Source organism: Passer domesticus, chromosome 8 (assembly GCF_036417665.1).
Source record: "Passer domesticus isolate bPasDom1 chromosome 8, bPasDom1.hap1, whole genome shotgun sequence".
Taxonomy (NCBI): Eukaryota; Metazoa; Chordata; class Aves; order Passeriformes; family Passeridae; genus Passer; species Passer domesticus.
In genome coordinates, this window is record NC_087481.1 from 37,335,329 (window position 1) to 37,358,781 (window position 23,453).

The 23,453-nt window shown below is 41.9% G+C and overlaps 2 protein-coding genes and 1 long non-coding RNA gene across 5 annotated transcripts in view; 2 read left to right on the forward strand and 1 right to left on the reverse strand.

Moving 5' to 3' along the window:
• DUSP13B (dual specificity phosphatase 13B) overlaps positions 1–23,453 on the forward strand; it is a 39,513-nt gene that overhangs the window by 15,383 nt on the left and 677 nt on the right. Inside the window, exons 3-4 of one of the 3 annotated variants that reach the window (XM_064430472.1) lie at positions 2–222; positions 7,827–8,755. In XM_064430472.1, coding sequence (XP_064286542.1) covers positions 2–222; positions 7,827–8,041 — 436 coding nt within the window. In that variant the 3' untranslated portion in view covers positions 8,042–8,755. Of the gene's footprint in view, position 1; positions 223–5,617; positions 6,345–7,826; positions 8,756–23,453 lie in introns of those variants that run through there. The other 2 variants (XM_064430471.1, XM_064430469.1) reach the window with 2 other exon arrangements.
• Positions 235–23,453, forward strand: part of DUSP29 (dual specificity phosphatase 29) — a 49,868-nt gene continuing 26,649 nt past the window's right edge. Inside the window, exon 1 of the mRNA XM_064430474.1 lies at positions 235–906. The gene's annotated coding sequence lies outside the window, so the exon portion shown is untranslated. The remainder of the gene's footprint in view (positions 907–23,453) is intronic.
• On the reverse strand, positions 4,388–13,367 carry LOC135306468 (uncharacterized). Its single transcript, XR_010367285.1, has 3 exons — positions 11,396–13,367; positions 6,338–6,510; positions 4,388–4,497 (listed from the first exon to the last, which is right to left on the reverse strand). It is a non-coding gene; the product is annotated as an uncharacterized LOC135306468 (long non-coding RNA).

Consider the following 23,453-nt stretch of genomic DNA (forward strand, 5'->3'; position numbering starts at 1 on the left):
GGTACGTCGCTCGCGACAAGGCCCAGCTGAGCCGCATGGGCATCTCCCACGTGGTGAATGCCGCTGCCGGGAGATTCCGCATCAACACCGGGCCCAAGTTCTACAGCGACTTGCCTGTGGATTACTATGGAGTAGAAGCAGAGGACAACCCAAACTTTGATCTCAGCATTCACTTCTATCCAGTTGCTCAGTACATTAGAGAAGCACTGAATTCCCCAAGAGGTAACCAGGCCATCTCTGCGTGTTGGTTATTTTCTGCATAGTAGACAAGCAGGGAAAGTTATTAAATATTATTTGACATAGACCAACCCACCTGCATGTGGGTAAGGATGGAGATACACAAAAAAAGTAGCATCCTACCTGCCTCCTGAACTCCTAGTGGTAGTTCTCCTGTGTCCCTGAAACAGGGAAGGATGCACTGAACAGGCTTTTAAATGGGTTCTCCCTATGCCTAGTGTTATTCATCACCAAAAGACAAAAAGCAAGTGTCTTTCATTACCTACAGGAAGATACTGACCTAGGAAGAGGCACATTATTTGATCTTTTCAAATTAGTGATGGGATTTAAAACAAAAGGGCAAGTGCCATATTTGAATAAGAAGATTCAACTATAATGCTACAAACTGTGCAAGTCCTAGAAACACAGAAGAGGGAAGAACTTGCTATAACGCAGTTCTGTAGAAGGGAGATCAAGCAACATCACCATCCTGGAATAATGTCATGTTGTTGCTAGAAAAAGTATAACTTTTAAATAGGAAGACAACCCGCAAAATCCTCAGATTCACTTAATACATGCCAGGTGCAACACCAGAGGCCTGGGCCAATGGGAGGTCGTTACTACTAAGGGCTAGCTTTCACAAAAGCAAATCATGACTGTGCCACAAAACTGTACAGATACTACTCAAAAGTAAGTGATTTAATAAGAGAACAGTTGTATACTCAGCAAACCATTTTGCTTGCATCATGGTGCGCTTTAATTGCAATCAGGGCCCTAAAGTACTAACCACCCAGCTTAATTGTATGCATTGGTAGATCTGATCCACACCCTACTAGCCAGAAAGGGGAGGAACATTAACTGCAAACAGTGTACCTTAATGCTAGGTACCTGTGTGTTTGCTGCTTTTTGGAGGGCTTGTTCTGTTCTGTTAGAAAATGTTTGCCCTTGTGTACTTTAGGGCTGCATTTGGGGAATTTGGATTTTCACCCATTTTTATTACAGCATACACTTTTTGCAATTGAAGTCATTATTGGCAGTGCTCCAGAGAAAGGTAAGATCCAAAATCTGTTCGTGTGTGTAAAAGCAAAGTCCCAAATCAATTGACAAAAGACAGAAAACAGCAGATGAATTGTAGAAGTCACAATAGCAAACAAAACTAGTGCTTTGCAAAATGCATGCCGAAATACTAAGTTATGAATGCAGAACAAGTTACAGCTCAAGGCGTATTTATCCCTGCTCCCATGCTTTTAGCACTGCTTTACTGAACTCCATATGGAAGTAGAGTTCTGGGAATGGAGACAAGGTGAAATTTAATCATACACTGTCCAGCTGTTGCTGACATTCATCATTTTGAGGAAAGCACAACAGTTTAGAAAATATATAAACAAGATGTTCTGGAAGCATAATTTCCTGAGGTACAGAAATTTAGCAGCTAAATACCCCTGACCTGTGCAGGGATGAGACAGGGAGGGGATTGTTACTCACATCATTTAGAAGAAGAAAAAAAAAAGTAGTGTTTATTACAAGCAGTGAAATTGAATAACAAAAAAAATATACCAGGTGACAAGAGTCCTGTCCATATTAGATACAGGATGTAACAAGGTACTACTGCTTGGTTAAGAAGTCATTTAAGACTGCTGCTTAACTGTTACAAGCAAATCCAACATCAGGTTTTTTTCTTTAACAGAAATACATTAGTCTTTTTACCTAAGTGGACAAGTCAAAGACTGTATGAGGCACAAACGTATTTAAAACTAAGAATCAAGTACTCATTAGAATTAGATAAGAACTGTTATTTCCATCATGCTTGAAAAAGAAATCTGATGCTTTACACCACAGACAGATTTATTCTAGATTTCTACCTTAGGTGAACAGAACATTATCTTTGGTGATGTAAGGAGTTTGTTTTTAAGGCAGTTTCTTAAAACTCAGGTGCCAGAGCGCGAGCAAAAGGAAGTAGAGACTTGCTCCTATTTGGGAGCTGTTCCTGTCATAGTGGTCATGGCTGCATCACACCCTGACTTCTTTCATAGTCTTTGTTGCAGAAATTAGACAATACATGCACTACTATTGCAGCCAAGCCACATCAGCATTTACGATCCCTGCTTCTTTGACTGCCTTTCCTTCAGCACAGCCCGGCTGGTTCTTTGCCCATGCAACAGAGCTGTTTGGAAAGGCTCAGACAAGAGAGAACAGATGCACAATCTGACTCCTTTCCTACAAGGAAAAACATGGAGTTGGGAAAGTACTAGCCTTCTCCCTCATGCTCAAAGGACAACACCTTGAATATCAATCTTGACCCTTTGCATGGCCACCTGTGCAATTTGCATTTCTCTGGAGTGCAGCTAAACCTAAAGTAAATCAGCAGGGTTTTGTGAAGTCTAACAAAGGAGGAGGGAAAGAGATGATGAAAGCATTTAATGAAAACTATTAAACTAAGACTGTGCTGAGAGAAAGATTCCCAAGTAGAGAGCTTTGCCTTTTGTTGACCTCCGAACATGTTTAAAACAGGCAGGTTAAAACCACCCATTAAAAGCTTGAAATGGCAGACTCTCTCAAAGCCATTTCCGTTCCTCCACTTCAGCAGAGCAAATGAAAAGCTAGGCTCCCTCTCCCGTCACCTTCTTGTTGGTGGGAGTTATGAAAGCTGCTTAGCTTTGGAGAAAAGGGTCTTCTTGCTTGACTTCACTGTAGGTGCATTACATACATCAGTCTGACCTCCCACTCTGCAGCAGATGACAGCTCTTACCTGCTCTGACTTGCCACTATTTAAAGCTCTCCGTAGGCTTCTTGCTATTTTCAGCTGTGACAAAACAGATACTGGATTAATCAGGAAATAGGCAGTGGATTCTGCACCTGGCTAAAACCTAACAGGAGATGAGAAAATAGTGGAACAAGCCCCTAGGGCCCATTAGCCCAGCTGAGCTCTCCTGCTGAGCAGAATACTTCAGCTGGATCCAATGGAGTGAGGGCAGCTGGGACGCTGACTATGGGTGACAGATCTGGAGCTTCATCTTAAGCCAAATTGAATCCATCCTGCAAGAAAGCAAGGGCTAGTTTAGGACATTTAGCTCATTTAATGACGATTAGCAAAAGGACAATAAGTTATTATGTGTTTTAATGACTGATCTTGTTCAACAACATTGAATTTCCTAACTTGAATTTGGCCAACAAAGTTGAATGTGCAAACTTCATCCCTAGTGCAAACCCTTTGATGTTAGTAGAGTTACAGCAGGCATGAGCTGGATAGAATATCCATAATCCGCTGTTAAAAACCCAGTGTTATTGTTCTGCACAAATCCCAGACAGATGACAGTTATTGTCTGCCTCTGCAAAAAGTAGCTTGAGATGTGTGGTGCAAAATTTCAAATAAGGATTGCAAGATTTAATAATGCCAGAAGCTAAGTGCCCCTACTTCTCCTCAGTTAATCCCATTATTCCTAAGGGATCCTGTTTCATGCTCAGAGAGAAGATTGCACCATGGTCCCCTCATGTGGGACCAGTCCAGCTTCTTTTTGCACTGTATGTTAAATCAAATGGGGGTGGGGAAGACAGAGTTGGAAGATGACAGCTCATGGCACGGATTCTGTGGTGCAGGAGATGTGGTTATAACCTCCTTGCCTACCACACGACAGGGCAGCTCTGTGAACGCTGCTCTCCATGGCTGTGCTCCAGCAGCCAGCAGGAATCCAAGCCTGAGTGCTGGGACATCTCAGCTTCATCCTGCCAGGGGCTATGGAATGGCTGGAATCACCCGCTACAGTCAGCCCACGAGCAGACGTGCCTCAGGCGCTGGTCACATGCAGGATGTCACCAGGGGTTCACAGTGTCACTTCACCCATTTGCAGCCACTGCTAAGAGACAAGGGTCTGACCCTGTAAACAGAACCAAACAGCAACAGAGCTTTTGTTTCCTTACTCAAGTTTAACATTCAATTTGTTTGCTAAAAATAATCACATAGTAAATTCAAATCTGCCTTCATTAGAGCAATTTTACATTAATTAAATCATTTCACATGACTGATTTATCTGCAACAAACAAGTCATTTTATTGTCAGTGTACCAGCATTTATCATAGCCCTTGTTTCACTATGCACAGAGGTTAACAATGTTGGAATACATATTGCACTTGTAAAAGAGATAATATACCTACATCCTCACGGGAACAAGTGAACAAGTGATTAGAGAACCATGCAGATTAGGACCAAGGTCAATACTTGGGGCTTGTCCAGGTTTTTGCTGAGACACCTTCTAAAGATCTTTGCTGATAGAAGAGACTCTTCTGAAGTGCAGATAAACCAGAGAAAAAGGGAAGAAAATTCAGTGTATTCTTTTTGGACACAGTCTTCTCTCAGACACAGACACAAGACAATAGAGAGCCAACCTGTACAAGCAGGAGCCTGGCATTTGTTCTGCTTTCTGTGCCTCCAACAAAAACACAACAGGCAATATTTAACTTCAGCATTTATACCTGTGCTTAGTTTGGTATTCAGTTGAAGACTGCTAGTGGGGCAGAGCATTTTCAAAGACAGAAGTCTTCATACAGGTGTGGGGGAAGGACTCAAACAATTTTACAAAAATTAGATTCAGAACATCAAGTCTCCTTTCCCCCATCCAGTTTATGCACAAATTTAGATTTAATTTCAAAATATATAGTGATGCAAAATCAAATCTAACATTAAAGCCAGTTCTTTGGTTTTTTCTTGTTTTTCTCCCTTATGATGCAGTTCAAACCATAAATTCTTACTGTTTTAGTTGGAGAGTGCTGGTAGCTCAAAAGTTTTCAGACAAAGACAAAAAAAAGGTGAAAAAGAGTGGTTCTGATTCCAAGAAAAAATTTCAGAACATTTTGTTTCTTGGCTTTTGTTATTTGGGGTGCACATTTTGGGTGAATGTCTGGATTTCCCATTCCTGCCAACACATTGCAGTTGGGCCTCCTGCAAAGTACTGAAGCAAAGATTTTTCAAAAATCTTTTGGTCTAGCCCTATTTGCAGTATTTTTCAAAGTGAAATTGCTCCTGATTCCTTCCTGCTCCTCTGAAAATCTCAGATCAGGGTTATTTTGATCCCAAGTGCCTCCTCTGGGGAAGATAGCATACATGCCCTACAAGGTTGGTGAGAAGGCTAATGGAAGTGCAGCACATTGAATAAGAAGTCTGATGGAAATTCAAATTAGCATTATCTTTTAGCAGGGATGCAAAACATTTCTCCATATGCCCATAAAAAGCAGGACTTTACTTCCAAGAACTTACATGAAGTTAATGGAATTGACAGATAGATGCAATTTAACTTGAATAAGGGCATCAATATCTCGGTAAATTCTATGAAACTGTATCTGGATGAGAAAACAGAAATTCTGCAAAACTGGCCTTACATTGGAAAATCTCTTCCTTCCCCCAAAGGTTTTGATGTCTGGTCCAAGTCTGCTGTCACCAGAGCTGTTTTTGCCACTTCCTTGGAGACTATATTTGTCCCTTTATTTCTACTGAAGACATGTCTATCTTTAGGGCTGCGCTCGGATTTCTCATGCCAGGATAATGAGAGGTGGCTGTGTCACATACATTGTGGAATTCAACACTTCTCTCAACCTGCTGGCCAGAGCAGGTTTTCACAACACATGCTCACCCTCTCTGAGCATGTGGCTATGCCATCATCATTAGTCAGAACTAAAATGGTTGCTAAATAAATACTCTGTCATAAACAAAATGGGATTTAAGATTAAAAGCTGTGTACAAAGTACCGAGAATTAACACCTAGGGGGATGGGGGCAATCAGTCTGAACGTTTTGTCTGGATCTAGGCTCATCCTCAACAAGGATATTTTTGTCTTGCTCCCTAGTAATAGAGAGATTAAGATGCTGTAAGCACAAACAAAACAAGGAACTCGCCCTGAAAAGCTGTCTGTTCTTTCTACCCCTCCTTACATTTTGCAGAGAAGCAGCATCTGAGATAGTCTAGTCCATATCCAGAGTAACATGGAATTGTCATTGCTGATTTTTCATCTTTTCTGGATATAAATTGTGCTGCCACTAAATTGCATTTTGTACAGCTATACAATGAATCAACAAGAGACCACATACGTGACAGTCTAAAAAAAAAAAAAATTATAAAAGTAGAAAATACCTTGTTTCAAACTTGTGAAGATTTCCAGTGAAGAGCTGTTCAGAAATTTCCATGCTAAAAAGACATTTTCTTCAGCTGCCTTAATGGGAGGCTGTCCATTTGGTAGTCAGAAGTTCATATCTGCTTCTAATCACTTGTTACTCTACTAACGCTGAGTTGCTGGGCCACAGTGTCTGTGAAAAAAATAGATCTGATTGCAGCAAAGGACAAGGGAGCTTGAAAATGTTCAGGCATGGTTATAATTGAGTAAAAAAGTTATACAACAATTGAGTTTCACTCTCAACTAAAAAGTTCTCATTTATCGTACCATGTTTGTGAAAGTTGAAGCATTTTACAATATTTACAGGATGCAAATTTTCAGGGTTTGGAATGAGCTTTTTGTTTATATCTAGAGGAAAAGGACCACAAACCTGAATTCTTCTGAGAGCAAAATTTTCCTTTAATTAAAAAACTTCCTTTAATTTCAAATAAGACAATTTAAAAATATTCATCCCCCATCCAATGGGTCAAAGTCACACATTAGAAACCTAGGAGGCAGTTGCAATACAGAATTGAGCTTCTTAGGCTGTTTCCATTCATGATCACAGCAGGAAAACCAAAAGCAGAGCAGAGGGAAGAAGAGAGTCACTCCACTGGATCCCTGGGAGGTGTTCCCTGAGGCTCACTTACGGCAACAGGGGAAGGACTCATGATGTTACTCCTTATGAACTCCTAATGAAGATGTACACCTTGCACTGAAATCCCTGGAAAACTAAAAAAAACCATTTCATAAATTGTCTTCCTACTGGTCAATAAACAGGGAAAAATGGAGGCATTAGGGAAGGACAGTGATTGGTATGGGGCAGGCTATAGAAATAAAAGTGCATAAGTGAGCTGGTGCAAATGCCATAGACAAACAGCTGTTCTTAATGATAATGCTCATTTTCTTCACACACTTGCAAAAAAGCCTGGGCAGCAGTCAGCACCCTCAGACAGCATTACTGCCCTAAGCAAGAAGAAAGAAGAGTTTGTGGAAAACCATGAGTGTTGCTGTAACAGCAGTGAGCAGTCCTGAGCATTGCACTTCTGAAATCCCAAGTTTCCAAGCCCTCTGGTAGTAAGTAACCTGCCAAGGCTGCTTCACACAGCACGGCCATCAAGCGTGAACTCTTGAAACTTTGGCAGCAAATACATCACTCCCAAAACTCCACATGAGCAAGCAGGGACACAACGGATGGCAGGCTGGACAGGAAGGATAAGGGTGTGCTGTCAGGCTGACAGCTAAGCTCAAACAAGCGACCATGGATCCTGGAACAAAATTACAAATTTTCTGTCCCCAGCCAGTAAAAACCCCATGTTCCCCAACCAGGAGAACTGCACCAGGGCTGCTCTGCAGGGCTGTACACACCTGCTTGCCCATCCCCAATACCAGCTTCCATCTCTGCTCCAGCACAATAATCCCCACCATGAGGCCTGCTGGCATAATTGCAAATCTCTCTCCTTTTTCTAGGCAAAGTACTGGTTCACTGTGCAATGGGAATCAGTCGGTCTGCAACTCTTGTCCTGGCTTTCTTAATGATCTGTGAAGGTATGTCCCTCGCCACCGCCATTCAGACTGTGCGCTCCCACAGAGGGATCTGCCCCAACTCCGGCTTCCTCCAGCAGCTTCGGGACTTGGACCTCCGGTTAGGAAGGGGCATAGGCAGAGGAGCAGAGGCCTGCTAGTGCCAAGAAGAAGCTTTGTCTTCTGGCACCAGCCCAAGAGATGCTGCCATCACTGAAGAGTGCAAAGATGCTGTCAGGACTGCTCTGTAACTGCACGGAGAAGCTCTGGGGAAAGGCTGAGCATGAGCAAACTGTTAGGAACTGTCAGGCATGTATTTTTTGCATAAGCACCCTAATTGGAAAGAAAATGGAATAAACAAGGATTCAAACTGGCAGTTTTGCTCACCTGGGCCTGTTTATTCGACTACCTGTTGGGCAGGGCACAGGGAGCAGTTGCGTTTTCATGTAGAATTAAAAGTCAGCACAGTCAACTTGAAAGAATACTTTTTACTTGCTTATAATTGCATTTATTTGGCAAGAGGGAAAATTACTAAACTAGTAAAATAAAAGGAAAGCATAAGGCTTTTAAGCAAATCTTTAACGTTTCACATCCAGCTGGCTCAGGGTGAGACTGCAGGTTTTGCAAGCTGACATGATCCTTTGGTCTGACGTGGTGACACCAGTCAGGATCCAATTCATACCACGGGCTCCCTCTGCTACAAGCCACAGAGGCTCTTGCTGAACCTTCAAGTCCTTTTTGCTTCAAATCTATGGCAAATACTCAGAACTTAAGGACCATGAAATCCTCAGGAGCCAACTCAAGCTCTGAAGCAGACACTGCACCCTGGGGCCCAGCTGTTGACAGCCTCTCTGCTGGTCAGAGAGAGGAAGGTGTCCCCTTGCACACATGGAGCTAGGAGCACGCCCAGGGCACACTGCCCACTGGCACACTGCAGGGCAGCGCAGTGCCAGACAAATGTCCTCCTCTTTGCTTGCAACCCGACGCTTGAAATCACATTCCTCAGATTTCCCTGTTTTAATGGAAAGTCAGAACCTAGTGTCGTCATGTCAGAGCAAAAATGAGCAATGCCTCTAACAAATCCAAAGCAGCAGCTCTGCATTTCAATTACTCTTTTACGCCCAATTGGCCACATTTAATCTTGTGAAGAACTCGAAGCAGATATTTGCTTCAGTGCAATTACAGCCACATACAGAACATTGGCAAATGCAAACAATATAGAATTTCCACTTGGCGGCAGATTAATTTGGTGTGATGTTTTCCCTCGAGAAGTCTTAAAGGCTCTCAGTTCTGAAAGTACCCTGCAGTTTGTATTTATAGCACCATGGATGTTGAATAGAAAGAGGGAAGCATATACTTCTGAACTGAAGTTTCTTTTACCTCCATACATTAAAAATATTAACTGAGCATAGCACACCTTCGCTGCATTTCTCATAATGCAATATGGAAACATGATTTCCCTGCAGAATCTACAGAGGAATTCAGGTGGTATTTCCACTTTCATAAACATATTAAGCAAAGCATAGCAATGCTACAGACTAATTTCCTCTCAGGGAACAGAGGCACAGGTCTTCCCTCCAGAAAGGGTCCCATCCTTTGAGACTGGAGTAAGCAGTCAGAAGCGAGGTCATAGCTAATGATGGAAAAAATCAGGTTATAGTTTTCACAGGCCCTTTATTGCCTGCCACAGCAAGGAGATTAAATTTCAGTAAGCATGGTGACTGAACCACTCCTGGCACTTGGGTCTCTTCCACCTTAGTCTGTCTGGGGATTTTTTATTGCACACCATGCTGAAGCTGTTTTGTGAGTGGTATTTTCAGTTGCCTTACTAGCCACTCCCTTCAAGCCTCTGTAACTCAACCCATGCCAGTTCCTATATTAAAGCACAAGGTGTGTATGAAACAACAGTCCAAAATCTCCATCCATTGGGCCCATCATAATTTCCAGTGCATTGCACATCTGGAAACATGTGGTTGCAGGGCAGAACTTAAAGTGAACAACTTGTGAGATTGACTGAGCCTAAAGTTACCCCAGCTGAGGCCTGTTGGCCATTGTGTGACTATTTTAGCCAGCCAGGGCAGGCCATAGGTCTCCCTGCAGCTGGGATCGGTCTGGAGCTGCCACGTGCCAGGTAAGCTAGAGCACTGGCAGAGCAGGGCTTCTAGCTCTTGTCACCATTACAGGCGTATAGTAGAAGCTTCCTCTTCAACATGGGAAAAATCCCAACTAAACAATAAAAACAAGAGGTCCAAAAAACTCAAAAAGACCCAAAGAGAATAATCTAATCCCAGACCAAAAAAAATCCTTTTTTAGACATGCCTGAGCTATTCTGAGTGCTTTGCATTGCTGTGAAGTATAAACAGTGAGAGGCAGGTCCCCCATCTCCTTCCAGGTTCTCCACCCTTCAGAAGAAATGGTTCCTGAGCCCACCATTAGCTCTCCTCCCTGTGAGGGCTGCAGCATGGAGTGGCCTGGCAGGGGCACAGGGGCAGGGTCCATAGTGATGACAGTTGAGTCCTAACCTCTGACCCACATGGCCTGCACACTGAGGTTTATTGCCCCTGTGCTTAGTTAAACAAAAGCCTCTTAAAATTGCAGCTGAAATCAAGGCAGAATGAAAACAATATTGAGGGTGGTTCCAGATACATCTTGTGGTATAATTTCAAGATGCAGAGTTGTAAACCACCAGCTCAGCCTGAGAAATGAGGAATAACTTCCTTTCCTCAAAGCCACCCTTGCTAACACAAGGTGCTTAGTCCTGGCTGCAGCTGTCCATTTCAGTGCTGCCGAGTCAGCTGAAAGGAGCCCCACTCAGCCCTGCAAGTTTGGTGCCTCTGTGGCACTTGCTCAGTGCCCTGGTTAAACATTTCCTGCCCAAGCCACATCAGTTGAAGCCACAGGCAGGGTGGAAGCAATCAGAACAGCAGAGATGTTAATGGGAGGAGTAGCAGTGACACTGCTACCATTTCCATGAACGCCCTTGCCTGGTGCAGAGCAAATGCTCAGGTTTATTTATGAACACCTGTCCATTCTGTCCTTATGAAGGAGAAGCCTTGAGCACTGTGGTGGAGCTGGTATGCCTCCCTCACAAAAATTCTGCCAGGAAGGATGGGTGCCATAGCCCCCTTTTGCAGACAAGACACCTGAAGTTTGCCTAAGCTGCAGCAGGATATTTGGGGAAAAGCACAAGAACTCTCCGACCTCCAGAACTGGCTCAAAAGCATGAGAGGAGTTTTCTCACATGAGGTATCTTGCCTTCACTAGCTTTTCCTCTCAGACTTTCTGCAGTGAAACAGAGAATATTGCCATGGGCATGTCTGCACTGTGTTATTTATCCTTTGGATTTGTGCTTAGGGTTTTATTTGTAAAAGGAAAATGAGACCATAAATCTGCTGTACAAGGAGCCAAGGGAAGAGAAGACAGAAATTTTCAACAAGTTTCATGCAAAGAGATGGTGCCAAGGACAGGTTTCCCACTGAAAGAAATGCCAGCCAAGATATTGTCCAGGTACTCACCATGTGTATTGGCAACAGCTAAGAGTGTCAGCCTTTTTCTCGCAGGTGCATTGATCCATTCCTCCATGCACAGGTAGCTTTGGGGCTGCTGCAGCAAGGATGGCTCTCCTATGGGAACATCTTCATCCATAGCTTTGGCTTCCAGCACACACAGGACCGCTCTTTGCGTACAGCACCCTAAATAATCCCCCACAGCTGTAAACAAGGGTGGAGGGAAGCAGTGTCAGGCAGACCCCAGTTCTGCATTACACTGCCCTGTTCCAAGTTAGCCCATGGCTCCAATTCCACTTTAACCTTGGCACTGCTCAGCAAGCCCAGGCGACAGTCTCCTGCATTGCCCTGATGCCTAGACCAGATCTGCCCAGCTCCTGCCAGCCCCGCCAGAACTGCAAAGCACTGTCAAGCCCACTTGTCAGACTTGATCCTCCTCCCATTGTCTTTTTCCTGTATTTTTCTGATAACAAGGCTATGTGTTACTGTGGAAAGGGGCTTCAAAACAGCTTGTGCTTTGCAAATTTACTTCGTAGCCTAAGGTTCAAACGGTATGTGCAGCTCCTGAAGCCAAGTCAAACAGGAATCTAGGGCCTATGGGACTTTCAACATTTAAGTTTTCTTTAGGCTACAATTATTTTGCTTAGAAACTAGACCCTTGATCTGTTGCAGGAGGCTGCAGTTTAATAAAGTCAAACAGTTTGCTCTTTGCAAGGTACTATTTGCAGTACAAGTATCATTGAGTTACACTGCTCCCCCTCACCACTGCCTCCTGGAACCTCGACTGTTTATATACAGAAAGCACTCTCAGGAAGCACTCCTAAAAATACCCAGCAATGTTAGCTGAGGATTTGGCTTTGTCTCTCCTCCGCCTGCTTCTGCCTCCATAACATCCTTCCGTCATCTTGATGCTCAACAACCCCAGCTGTTCAAGCAAACTTTTCCTTGCCTCATTCTCTAAAAAAATTGTCCTTTTTCTTCCTCCTTTGCCAGTAGCTATTCTCCACCCTGCCACAGAGCAGCTTCTGTGATGTTGCCATATCATGTCTTATCTAGAGTTTTCTCATTTGATTACTAAATTAAAGTGAAGTCCATGACAACTTCCCCAAACCTTTGAGCTCTGCCCACATTTCAGACAATAAGGAGGTGGCAACTGAGGGTGATAATAGTACCCAAAAAAGAATAACATCTTTACTTTCTAAAGGGGCATCTGAATACTGCAAAACAAGATGCAGTATTCTCCACAGATTAACTTTTGAAACCGCTCTCAGGGAAGTTACTCTGAAGACAAAGGCATCTCCCAATGGAAATACCATTGCAAATAAAAATATTTTCACAATACTACAAATAGAAAATCTGCACAAACAAGTCCAGTCAGTTGATGAAAACATTAGTTCTTAAACATTAAATTCAAAAGCAAGACTTTGATTCAGCTCACACTCTGATCTGTTTGTTGCTTAATATGTGGGCAGAGCCTCCCCTCACACAAAATGTTACTTGTCAAGGAATAGGGGCCCCCAATTGCTGCAGACTAGTCCTGCTTGTTGCTAGTCATCCTCATGACCACAAAGATCTCCCAGCACATTATGCAGACATCCAGCACAGACCAAATTCATAGCAGCACAAAGGATCTTTGATGCTTCTGTCTATCCACACATCAGCTGTTGAGTTGAATATTTCACTTCTGTAGGTGTTCAGCAGGCAGACACTGAAAATGGAAGCTCAGTAATTCTGCTGTTGTAGTGGATAAGATCTAGTGTAGTTATTTCTAGTGTAAAACACTTCTGACAGTTGCTGTTCTACAAACCATTTTCTATGAAAACAAAGCATCTAATTCCTCCTAATTCAATAACAATTATAACTCATCAATTAATCTAATATTAAATATCAAGAATGAAATAATGTAAATGTTCACAAACATTTACAACCAAAATGATCCATCAAAGCCCTTAAGATTGCTTTTGGAAGATCAACAGCTCTTCAATAAAAATTCCCAAGAAGCACAGAACTGTAAGAAGTGAGACACTGAAAATTTTTGCATCAACATCATTTAGGTTGCTTACAATGAATAAATAAATAAATCAGTTCTTTACAAAAACCCCACCCACCATTGGAAAACCATCAGCCAGTTAAGAGTAAGCAAGGAATTATTTGCTCAGCTCTGGCGACAATTGGCTGTTACTAGAGTTATTCTGACACATTGTTTTCAAGAACATCTGTTTCTACTCCGACTCCTTTAACTTTCAGATGTGAAAAACAAAAGCTCATTTTCAAGCCATGTCTCCCATCTTTGGTTGGCAACAGTTGCATGATTATGAAGTTATTGTTGTGCTGGGTGATCTGTTTGTCAGTTTATATTTTCCTATCATATCTATTTTTAGCTATTCATTAGTATTACTTGGAGCCTCTCCTATAAATCTTAAACATTTATAGCACATCTCGACAATTCATCAAATGGAGCCAACCTCCAAGGAAAGGAAACCCAAACCACTTCCCCTGCTCAGCTGAATGAGATTCAGATCCTTGTCTTTTAAACTTGAAACTCAACATTTTCCCATCTGCTCTTTATACACAACAGCCCTTTTGCTCTGCATCAGTATTTTATTCTCCATTCATAACTTTTTACTTCCCTCCAGAGGTTTCCTGATGCTTTTAGTCTGCTGGACTCATAGAAGACTTGGATTTTGGAGGGTTTCTCTCCCCACACTCCACTGAAGGGGAAAAATAATCATTCAGCAATGAATGGCCACTTTTCATTGCTCGTTCACAAGAGAGACACAGCAGGATCCCAGGGCTGGACTCAAAGACAATTTTCTTTGCTATTCTCACTAGAGGGAAAAACATTTTATCAGAGACTATTCAAACGAAGAATATTTGGAGAATTAAATTTACTTTTTGTTCTATTCATTGACTTACATTTCCAATCCTCTGTGTATGTGTAACTATCAAAAAGTGCACAATTTTGGTAGCTATGGCCATGCTTGGAGGTACCAGTACACGTGACTTGGCTAGGTCACCCATGCAAAGAACATTTCTATAATGGCCAGCAACAAGATGATTTAAAGAAATAATAACCAGAAGATGTTCCCTAGCCAAGGGTTTTGCAGAGGGAAAATTTACACTGGTGAAGAAGCACTTGGCTGCAGGGAGGGGCTGCATCCCAGCTCCTGGATCCTGGGACCAAATACTGTCACAGGCCAGAGGAGATTGCTCTCCTCCTCCTCAGTTGTCCTAGGGAAGTCCCAGCTTTGCGCTCCCTGCACAGGTGAAAGCTAAGGAACACATTTTTCAGATGCAACTGCTAATTGTCCCAGTGTAATTAGCTGATATCTGACTAGAACACGCAACTGATTAAAAATCAGTGACCATCTTTTTAATTTCCTACATATTTGAATTAATCAAAGGAGACATAATATAACAAGAAATGAAAACTGTGTCAAGGAAAACAGTTCTGGCATGCATGTTAGTCTCAGAGTGCTTTTAATTTAAACAGCTCATCTGATCAGGCAGAATAGCAGGATGTGGCTCTTCAGGGAGGTAGGGAGTGCTTGAGAGAAATCAGTAACACAAAGGAGTGTTTAGGTGTTTACAACCAAAATTGTTTTCTGTCAATTCACACCATTCTTCATTTTGCCTGGTGTCTTTTCCTACTGTCAATTTTTTGGAAGAAAAAAAAAATTAGTTTACACTCTGTTATACCTCAATGTGGTTACATGCTGGTTTTACCATCACTATTAACTTCCAGCAAGTCCTCCAGTTTCTAATCCAGCTTTCTTCACTCCAGACATATGTCAACTTCACAACATCTCTACTATGCCACTTCCTTTTGGTCAGATGTCACGTACCTGTGCCATGGCAGAACGAACTGGACAGCCATCCAAAAGCAATTTAACAGACAAATACTAATTTATCTTTCTCAGGCTGGTCACCCAGTCATCTCAATGCTCAGAAATGTTTGCCTGCCAATAAAGGTACTCATCTGCTAAAAAATAAAGAAAATAATTTTGGACTACTTGGAAAAAAATCCTAAAAAAAAATCTACGTATTCCAGTAGTTTTCCCATGCAATATATTGGAAGAGCATGTCAAGAACTCTGTGATTATACTGGCAGAACATTGCACCACAGAATATCAACTTACAATGTAGAACTTATATTTTGAAAAGAAAAAGGCGAACTGTGCAGGCACAATTATTCAGAGATGAGAGATTACAACAGCAAACCCAAGCATGTCAAAGAAAGCACCATCATATCAGCATCCCCTCCACACTCAAACCACTCTTCTCATGAAAAGAAGTATGCCAAATCCTTTACAATTCTTTCAAATTAAAAAAAACAAGTTTAAACTGAAGATTGACACAAACTACAAGGTTCAAATTCTATCCAGATTTCCCTTGGCACTAGACATTTACAGCTCTGGGTTCTTAAAAATTTATTATGATAATAGCAGTCTTGGATCCAGAATCATAGCTAGACTCAGACACATGCAAATGACCCGTCTCTACCTAAGCAAGAACTGTATTTTTCCAGCTCCAGATGTTTAGAACTCTTGTATCACACACATATACACCCCTTCCCATTGTGAGAATGTCTTTATAAAGCATGAGATTGTATTATTTGTCTTAAAGTTCATTGTTTTCATTATTTTCTTGACAAGGGCAATAAACTTAGATTCCACCTCCACTTCCCTGTCAAGGAAAGCTGAGATTCTCTGGTAGATTTAGGAGTATGTACCATGTTACAAGACATGGAAAAAAAAGCTACAAGAGTAGAGTCCTGGCACCTGGCACACCATGTCCTAGAGCTAAAGCAGCTGGGAGCATATGCTGTTTCATTGATTTGGCTATGCCTTATAACGAGCCGTGCCGGGGAAGGATGTATACACACATATATATTACAGCATCATCGACATCCGTGACATTGGGACACTTAAGAAATCTTTTCATTTACCAGTGCCTCCAGTCCCTGCCTTGTCAGCTCTGGGAAGGAGCAATCCTCTGTGAGCTGTTGGTCACACTAAGTTCCCTACTCAAACCAAGATGATTCCCACCAGAAAGTGGAAATTTGACCAAGCCCTGTGTTATCACATACAAACTGGTGGAACAAATCTGTGTTTCAATTTGAAGGGGATTGTTTCCTAACAGAGCCATAGCCAATCAATTTTTTTATTTTTTTAACATATGGAAAGACTGTAGGATAAGATGATTTATTCAAGGCTTTAGTCTTCCGAAGGCAGATTTAGCTACATTAGCCCATAAGATGCATGAATTGCCTAATTTTGGAGCTATCCTTTTAGCAGTGTTGTTTGTACACACTTGCATGAGTGTTCAGCTGCAAAAGCAGAGAGAAAGTTCTATGTCACTAAAAAGTAAAGAGTGTAAGATGAACCACTGCATAGTCCAAAGGAACTCATCAGTAACAATGAAAACATTGTAATTTGGTTTAGTAACTAATGGGATAAATATTCCATAGCATCAGGAAATATAACTCAGAAACACAAAGCACTTGCAATCACACTCCACCCTAGCAGGATGCAAGAGCTTGTCCCCCAACACCGCTGAGACTACGAGCTCGCAGCAGGGGCAGGCACCCAGTGTGTGCTGAGCCACCCCTCTGTGCCTCCTCCTCAGGTGCTCCTGCTCACCCCCACAGCCCTCACTCAGCACAGAAATGACAGACACACAAATGCAGCAGGAGCAAAAGAGAGACAGGAGAAGGGGGCAGGGCATAGTGGGAACCACAAGAGGACAGAACCCCTGAGTCACTCCTGTGAGTCGCAGCTCATCTTCTCCAAAGGCCTGAACTCCCACCAGAGCATGGAGATGCTTTGCCCAGGTTGTTTCTTACAAACATTAATTCAGACTTGATGTTTTCACTGTCCTGTCATGGCTGCCCAAAGGATTTAGAGTTCAGGCTGAAGACTTTTAGTAATTTCTGCCACAGCAACATAGCAGGGCTCTGGAGACACTGATGGTATTTATAGCAGCCTAGAAATTGTACCTCTTCTCACCAGCTGAACCAGTTCCCTGAGCTGACTGCTGCAGCTAATTGAAAGAAGACTGTCATGTACCATCAGCTAAATTTACTGCTGGTCCTCACGATCGGGTTGTGCTGACTGCATTGTGACAGCAGTGTCTAAAGGGAGGTCGTCTTCATTTCTACATTTTCTCTCTAGGAACAAGAGCTTCTTCTGTATCTGCACTGCTAGGTTTCTATTTATAGGCTTGAACTCTGTGATGTAATCTTCCTTTTTGTTTCCAAGGAAACAATATTTCATGTATTCTACTTTCAAGTTTTTCTTCCTTTAGGTTTTCCCCCCTCCACCTGCTCTCTTTCTCTCTCTTTAAAGAGACAAGTCAATAGGTAAAACCTGTATTTTTCTCTGGCATGCCATGTAGTTCTCTTTCTCTAAAACCAGACTTATTCATAGCACTAAACAATTCAAGATATTTTAAAAATATGCTTAGCAATAATTTTATGCACTGTTTATACATATTACTTTCCTGATAGGTAGAATTGCATTAGGCAGCAACTCCTGTTGATAGTTCAAATTTTTCAAAAACTTAGGGTCTGCATCTCAGCCCCAAGTCCTCTTTTCCTGCAAAGATTTTTTGAAATCATCTCACTGACTATCCGGCCAGTTTTCCCACAGTTTTACTCCTTATGTGTTCCTGATGGCCAGTCCTGTCCCCTGGCAGCAAAGCATCTCCTGACATTCCTTTCCACGCTCCTTTTTGCCACTGGGTTGTGTTCTCAAGTCTGTGGTAGCTTGGAGGTAATTTTCATTCAAGTGAAAATCCTCTACATTAATGTTCTTTTATAATAATTAAAAGTTTAACATAATAACTTTACTGTCTGTAAGTCAGAAAAGTACAGAGGACGAAATCCATAATTTACAGTGAAATCAGCATTTGTAACAGATGGAATAAGGTGTGTTGAATGGATAATTGCACAAGTGCAGGTGCTTTGGTGTCTTACTGGAAAAGCAGCGGGTCAAGCTAATAGCTTGTCTCAAAATTTTCAGCATGTGTTCGTATCTGTGGGTCGAAAAATGTGGGAGAGTGGCTGTTTTAACAAGAGACTATTTTAACACTGCAGAAAAATTAAGAGCAGTACTGCTCATAAATGCAGTTGATTAATTCTGACTGGAAAAACTACTCTCACTTTTATTACTACTGCCTTGTGCCTCCATGATATAAAAACAATAAATGAGTTGGACTGGTGGTATTCTGCTCAAGAAACAACAAAGTAAGACAAGATTTTTTTAAGGACCACCCACTTCAGAATGTAAAAGAGCAGGTTAAATTCCAAGCTAAAGAAGATGATGTGGACCAAGAACACTCAATAACAATTTGTGTGGTGAAGGGGAGAAAAGGTGTTAAAGCACGATAGATATAAAGGTATCATAGATACATGATAGATATAGATACAAATTTTATGCTTTCAAAGAAATTATCAAAGTAAGCATGGAAATGATCTGTAGTCAGCATCTTGCATTTTGGGTCGTGTTATAGACTAATACCCATCAGTTCCAAGGAAGGCCAGGCTCTATTGAAACGTATGTGATCTTAATTCAGAGGCAACACGTCTTTCCACAACATCTCTGACTCGTCACATAAAAGGATGTGCAATGGCAAGACTTACATGATCTAGACCTCTGCCAATATCTCTGGATTCTTTTCAAAAATTCATCACAGTCTTTCCTCAAATCCCAAAAATAAGGTTTTCCCACGCTCTGCAGTCCTACTGGAAGCTATTCCAGGAAGCCACTTGTCTCCTCCTTTCACCTCCGTAGTGTTCATAGTTTTTTTCCCAGAAGACCATGTTTGTTATCAAGCTTCTGTATCTCCTAATCTAGCCATGACTTAATAACTTGTCAATGCTCCCTAATGGTTACTCAGACTAAAGAACCTCAGTAAAAATCATATTTGACAGGCATGGGAAAAGTAGCAAGCTTCAGGTGTTTATCACTACATTTTGTTAGTTTATAGAATATTTCTGGTAGCTGAAATGCAGAGCACTTTTCATGGTCTGGCAACGCATTGCTTTAGAGATTGTGGCTCGGTAAAAAAAAGAGCTTTATGAAGTTTGTTTGCTTCTCAAAGACAATCCTTGGCACTGGACAGGTCCAGTTAGGTCTCAGTAAATCAAAAGCTTATTTGATGTCAGTGAAACTAAGATGCAACTGCTGTTTTGCTCCAGGTTGTCAGAAAGCTTCTCAGTAATCACTTTCAGTCAGAATAGATGCTCAATTGTTCTTTCCTGCTGCAAGGGGGAAAAAACAGCAGCTTGCTCTTCCTCAATAATTCCCTCATATTTCATTTTTAATCTCTTAAGCAAATTACAAGTGAAGACCTTTGATGTATGCGCCAAACTCATTCATTTCTCAGTACTTGCTGGACTAGAGAGGATCTCCCGTTCTTATGCATGTGGATGATAATAACAACTTCAAAGCCCCCAGGCATGTGTTAGCTCTCCCCAATTTCCTTTATAAGTATGCATTTCGTGGGCCAACACCAGTTAAGAACCATATGCAGCTGTACTTGAATGCCATCTATTAAGGCAGCCTTGCTATCTCTCTCATAATGTAACAACCCTATTTCTGCTTTGCAGATTTACTCAGTCTGGATTTTGCATTTTTCCTGAAATGAAGTACCTAATTTCCAGCATTTATGGTGTTCTCAGCTTAAAATAGTCTGGAACCTGATCAAACTCAGAGCAAAAAGTCATTAAAAGGCACTTGCCCTGAGGTGGTTTGGAGTATTCCTGTGGATTATGAGGCATTGCTTTGCTGTTGTGGGGTTTTATGGCATGAAGTGCAGCTGATTACTTCTAGAAGGACAGTAGGTCATAGCCACATGGTACCACACGACCAGATGTTCCAAGTACAGCAGAACAGCTGCACCTGAGCAGTGGCTGGGTAAACTTTCCTCAAGCTTGCTAAGGAAGAATGGAAAGGGGACATATTTCAAGACAGTTAGTGTTATAGTTGTCATCATTATTTAGTTTGTCCAGCTCATTATCAGAACACTTGTAGGCAAAGACCATAGAAGAGTTAAAGAGAATATAATATAGTCACATAAATAAGAAAAAGCACCTTCAGAGACAATTTACATTGGAAGAAAATAAATAGTTTTGGAAGAGTTGTAAAACTTCAGGCTTTCAGCCAAGCTTTATCTAAGGAGGTGGAGTAGGAAGAGTAAACAGTTTTTCTCTAGGGCAGAAAATTTATCCCATAAGTGGGGAGCACAGATTTCATACAGTTTCCTTTAGCGGGTTTCTTACTGACCACAGTCAGTGGAACAGACACCAGACCAATGGCACCAGCACAGCAGCTCTGGTGTTTTCCCATTTGCCCTGCCAGCAGGCCAGAAGCCTGTACCAAGTGGACTGCAAACATCAATCCAATTTCTGTCTCCCAGATCTATTTAAGTCTAGATTTGGCACTCCATATACCATGAGATTACTCTGACCTGAAACCTGCTCTCAGCATGTCTGGACAATTTTTCTGATCAGAGTTACATACCAAGTATCTACTATTTTTGTTTATTTTTTTAAGTGTGCTATGCTTAGGAAATAGCTTGGACCACACATTTCTGGAACCTTTGCAGCAATATGTTATTAATGATACAGAGAAGTAGAAGAAAAAGAGCTTCTTATCCCCATGAATAGCAAGAGTAGAAACAGACTGTGGCAGTTTCCCAATTCTCTTGTCAAGAGAATTAGGTGTAATTCTCTGTGTGTTACTGTGGTAAATTAGGGACAAAACCTGCTTGATTTTTGGCAGTGCTATTTTCTTTAGAGGTCAGTTTAAACACTGACCAATTGCAGATGCCCTGTTTTTGGGCCTGAGGAGCACATCAGGATGCCCTGCACAGTGCAGAATGAGGTACTCACTAGGTACTCTCTCTGCATAGGATTCCTCTGGTAGGCCCTCTCCTTGTAGGGCTTCCTCTCAGCACTGACTGAGCAGGGGAGTCAGCAGTTTGGGCCCCACACTCTTCCCGTTCCCAGCATTCTTTGGTAAGGGGAGGCTGCAAGGAAGATCTCATCCCTATTTTCCACATTACTATGCCTTGGGATCTATACTCCATTTCAACACAAATCTCCCAGAACATTTTTTCTGCTGACAGTGGGAGAAAAAACAGAAAAGTGAACAAAATGTCTTTCAGAGCCCTGGCCCCAGCCTCACCCCAGAAACTCAGGGAGCCTTGTGCAGGATTGGGGTCCTTCCTTCCTAACCCCCAGGGAACTTGCTTTGTCCCTGTCTCACATAGTCTCTTACAAACACAGGCTATGAGCCCCATCACAGACACAGCAAGAGAAACACCGGTCAGTAAATTTGACTCCTATCGGGTCAAGTCCAAATTACCTCCTTGACAATACTGCCTTAAGAAGCTCATAAAACAATGTGCCTGCTTGTTATATGGCTTTGACAAACAGCATCAACCTTTATCTACAAGAACATTTGCTTACTGAGTAAAAAAAGAAAACCACAAAAAATAAAAAAGTAATATACCACAAGTCTATAATTTCTGATGGACCTTTATGTTCCTCCTATTTTCAGACTTTTAGAAATGCTCCTTAACGTGTCAACTTAAAATATTCAGCCACTGAAACCCTTACTCTGTGAAGCAAAGCTGCCCCTTTGATTTGATTTGCAGAATGGCCTCACAAGTCAACATAATTCTGATTCCCCTGCTGATAGCAGCAACACAGCCGACGTCTGGCTGAAATGAAGTAATGAACACAACAGACAGCGCTTATTAAAGAATCAAATAAAACTCTGAATACATCAATCAAAAATAAGCATACAACCAGTATTTTCTGGCAATCCAAAGCTGGGAGATGAAGAGGGAAGCACAAACCCAGGCTCAAAGAGTAGGTTACTTAGGGCAGCAATTGTCAGTTTTGTTTTATGGGCCTGCAATGCCTGTCTCAGCAGAGCCCCAACCCTGACGGGGGCCATTAAGCAATACTTCAGTAAAAAGAGAAATTAAATGAGTAACGCCCAGCAAGATACTCCTGCACGCAAGGTATTGTCAGACAAGTTTTATGTAGTGCTTTATAAATGCCAGTTGACTTCAGCAAGAATCAAGGGCATGCAGCATTTTGTGAGGAGGGTGCAGTCATTTAAAGCATTTCTCTCTATCTGCAGTAATCAAAACAAGTTATAGCCAGGCTACAACTATATGTCTAGTTTGAAGACTGCTTGTCTGTGTGAGACAGAACCATCTGGATTTACTTTACAGTTAACTTTAAAATATATATATCAGATTTCTTAACTTTTGCCAAACAACTGGAAACATAATGGTTTCTGCATGCTGTTAGCATCTCACTACAGCTGCAAATGTCCATTAGGACAATCTTATATAATTATATACTTATTCTTCCCATGAAATTGTTAAAAACCCAGCTTTTCCAAATAAGAGCATATTTTGTAGCAAAGAGGAAATCTTCCAGTTCACCAGGTTGGAATGGGGGAGGGAAGTCTTCTAAAGCAGAACTTTACTCAAAGCTTTTTCTTTAACAGAAAAATTACAAGTCTTAGTGTGTCACATTTTTCCAACTGTACCTCTAGTGTGACCCACCCAGAAATCTACAATTTCTTTCCCTTTTCCTTTCCTTTGTGGAAGAAGCTCATTCCTTCTAAGATTTTTCTTTTTCCACAGGAAAAAAAAAAAAGCACTTCCCCCTCCCCCCCACCCCTTTTCCCAACTCTTCCCCCTCTGGATGGGATGTAAGTTGTCATCCTGCCCACAGTTCCATACTCTTGTTCAACACAAAGTGTCAGTGGCACCTGGTGCCACTGGGTCACTGCCCTTGGAAGCTGATCCCCAACAGCAGGGATCAGCACACAGAACATGAGCTGGCTGGATGCAGGCAAGGCTCCAGGAATGGGAGGTAATCTGTGTGTTCAAAGCACCATCATCAGTTTGGCCAAGATTTTCAGAAATTACCAATAACACAGCACACATCAGTTTTTAGGAGTCCAAGGTAACAATTCAACCTTCTAGAAGGCAGGTGCTTACCCCTTCCAAAATAAGAGCCTTTGTGCTGTGTTTTCAG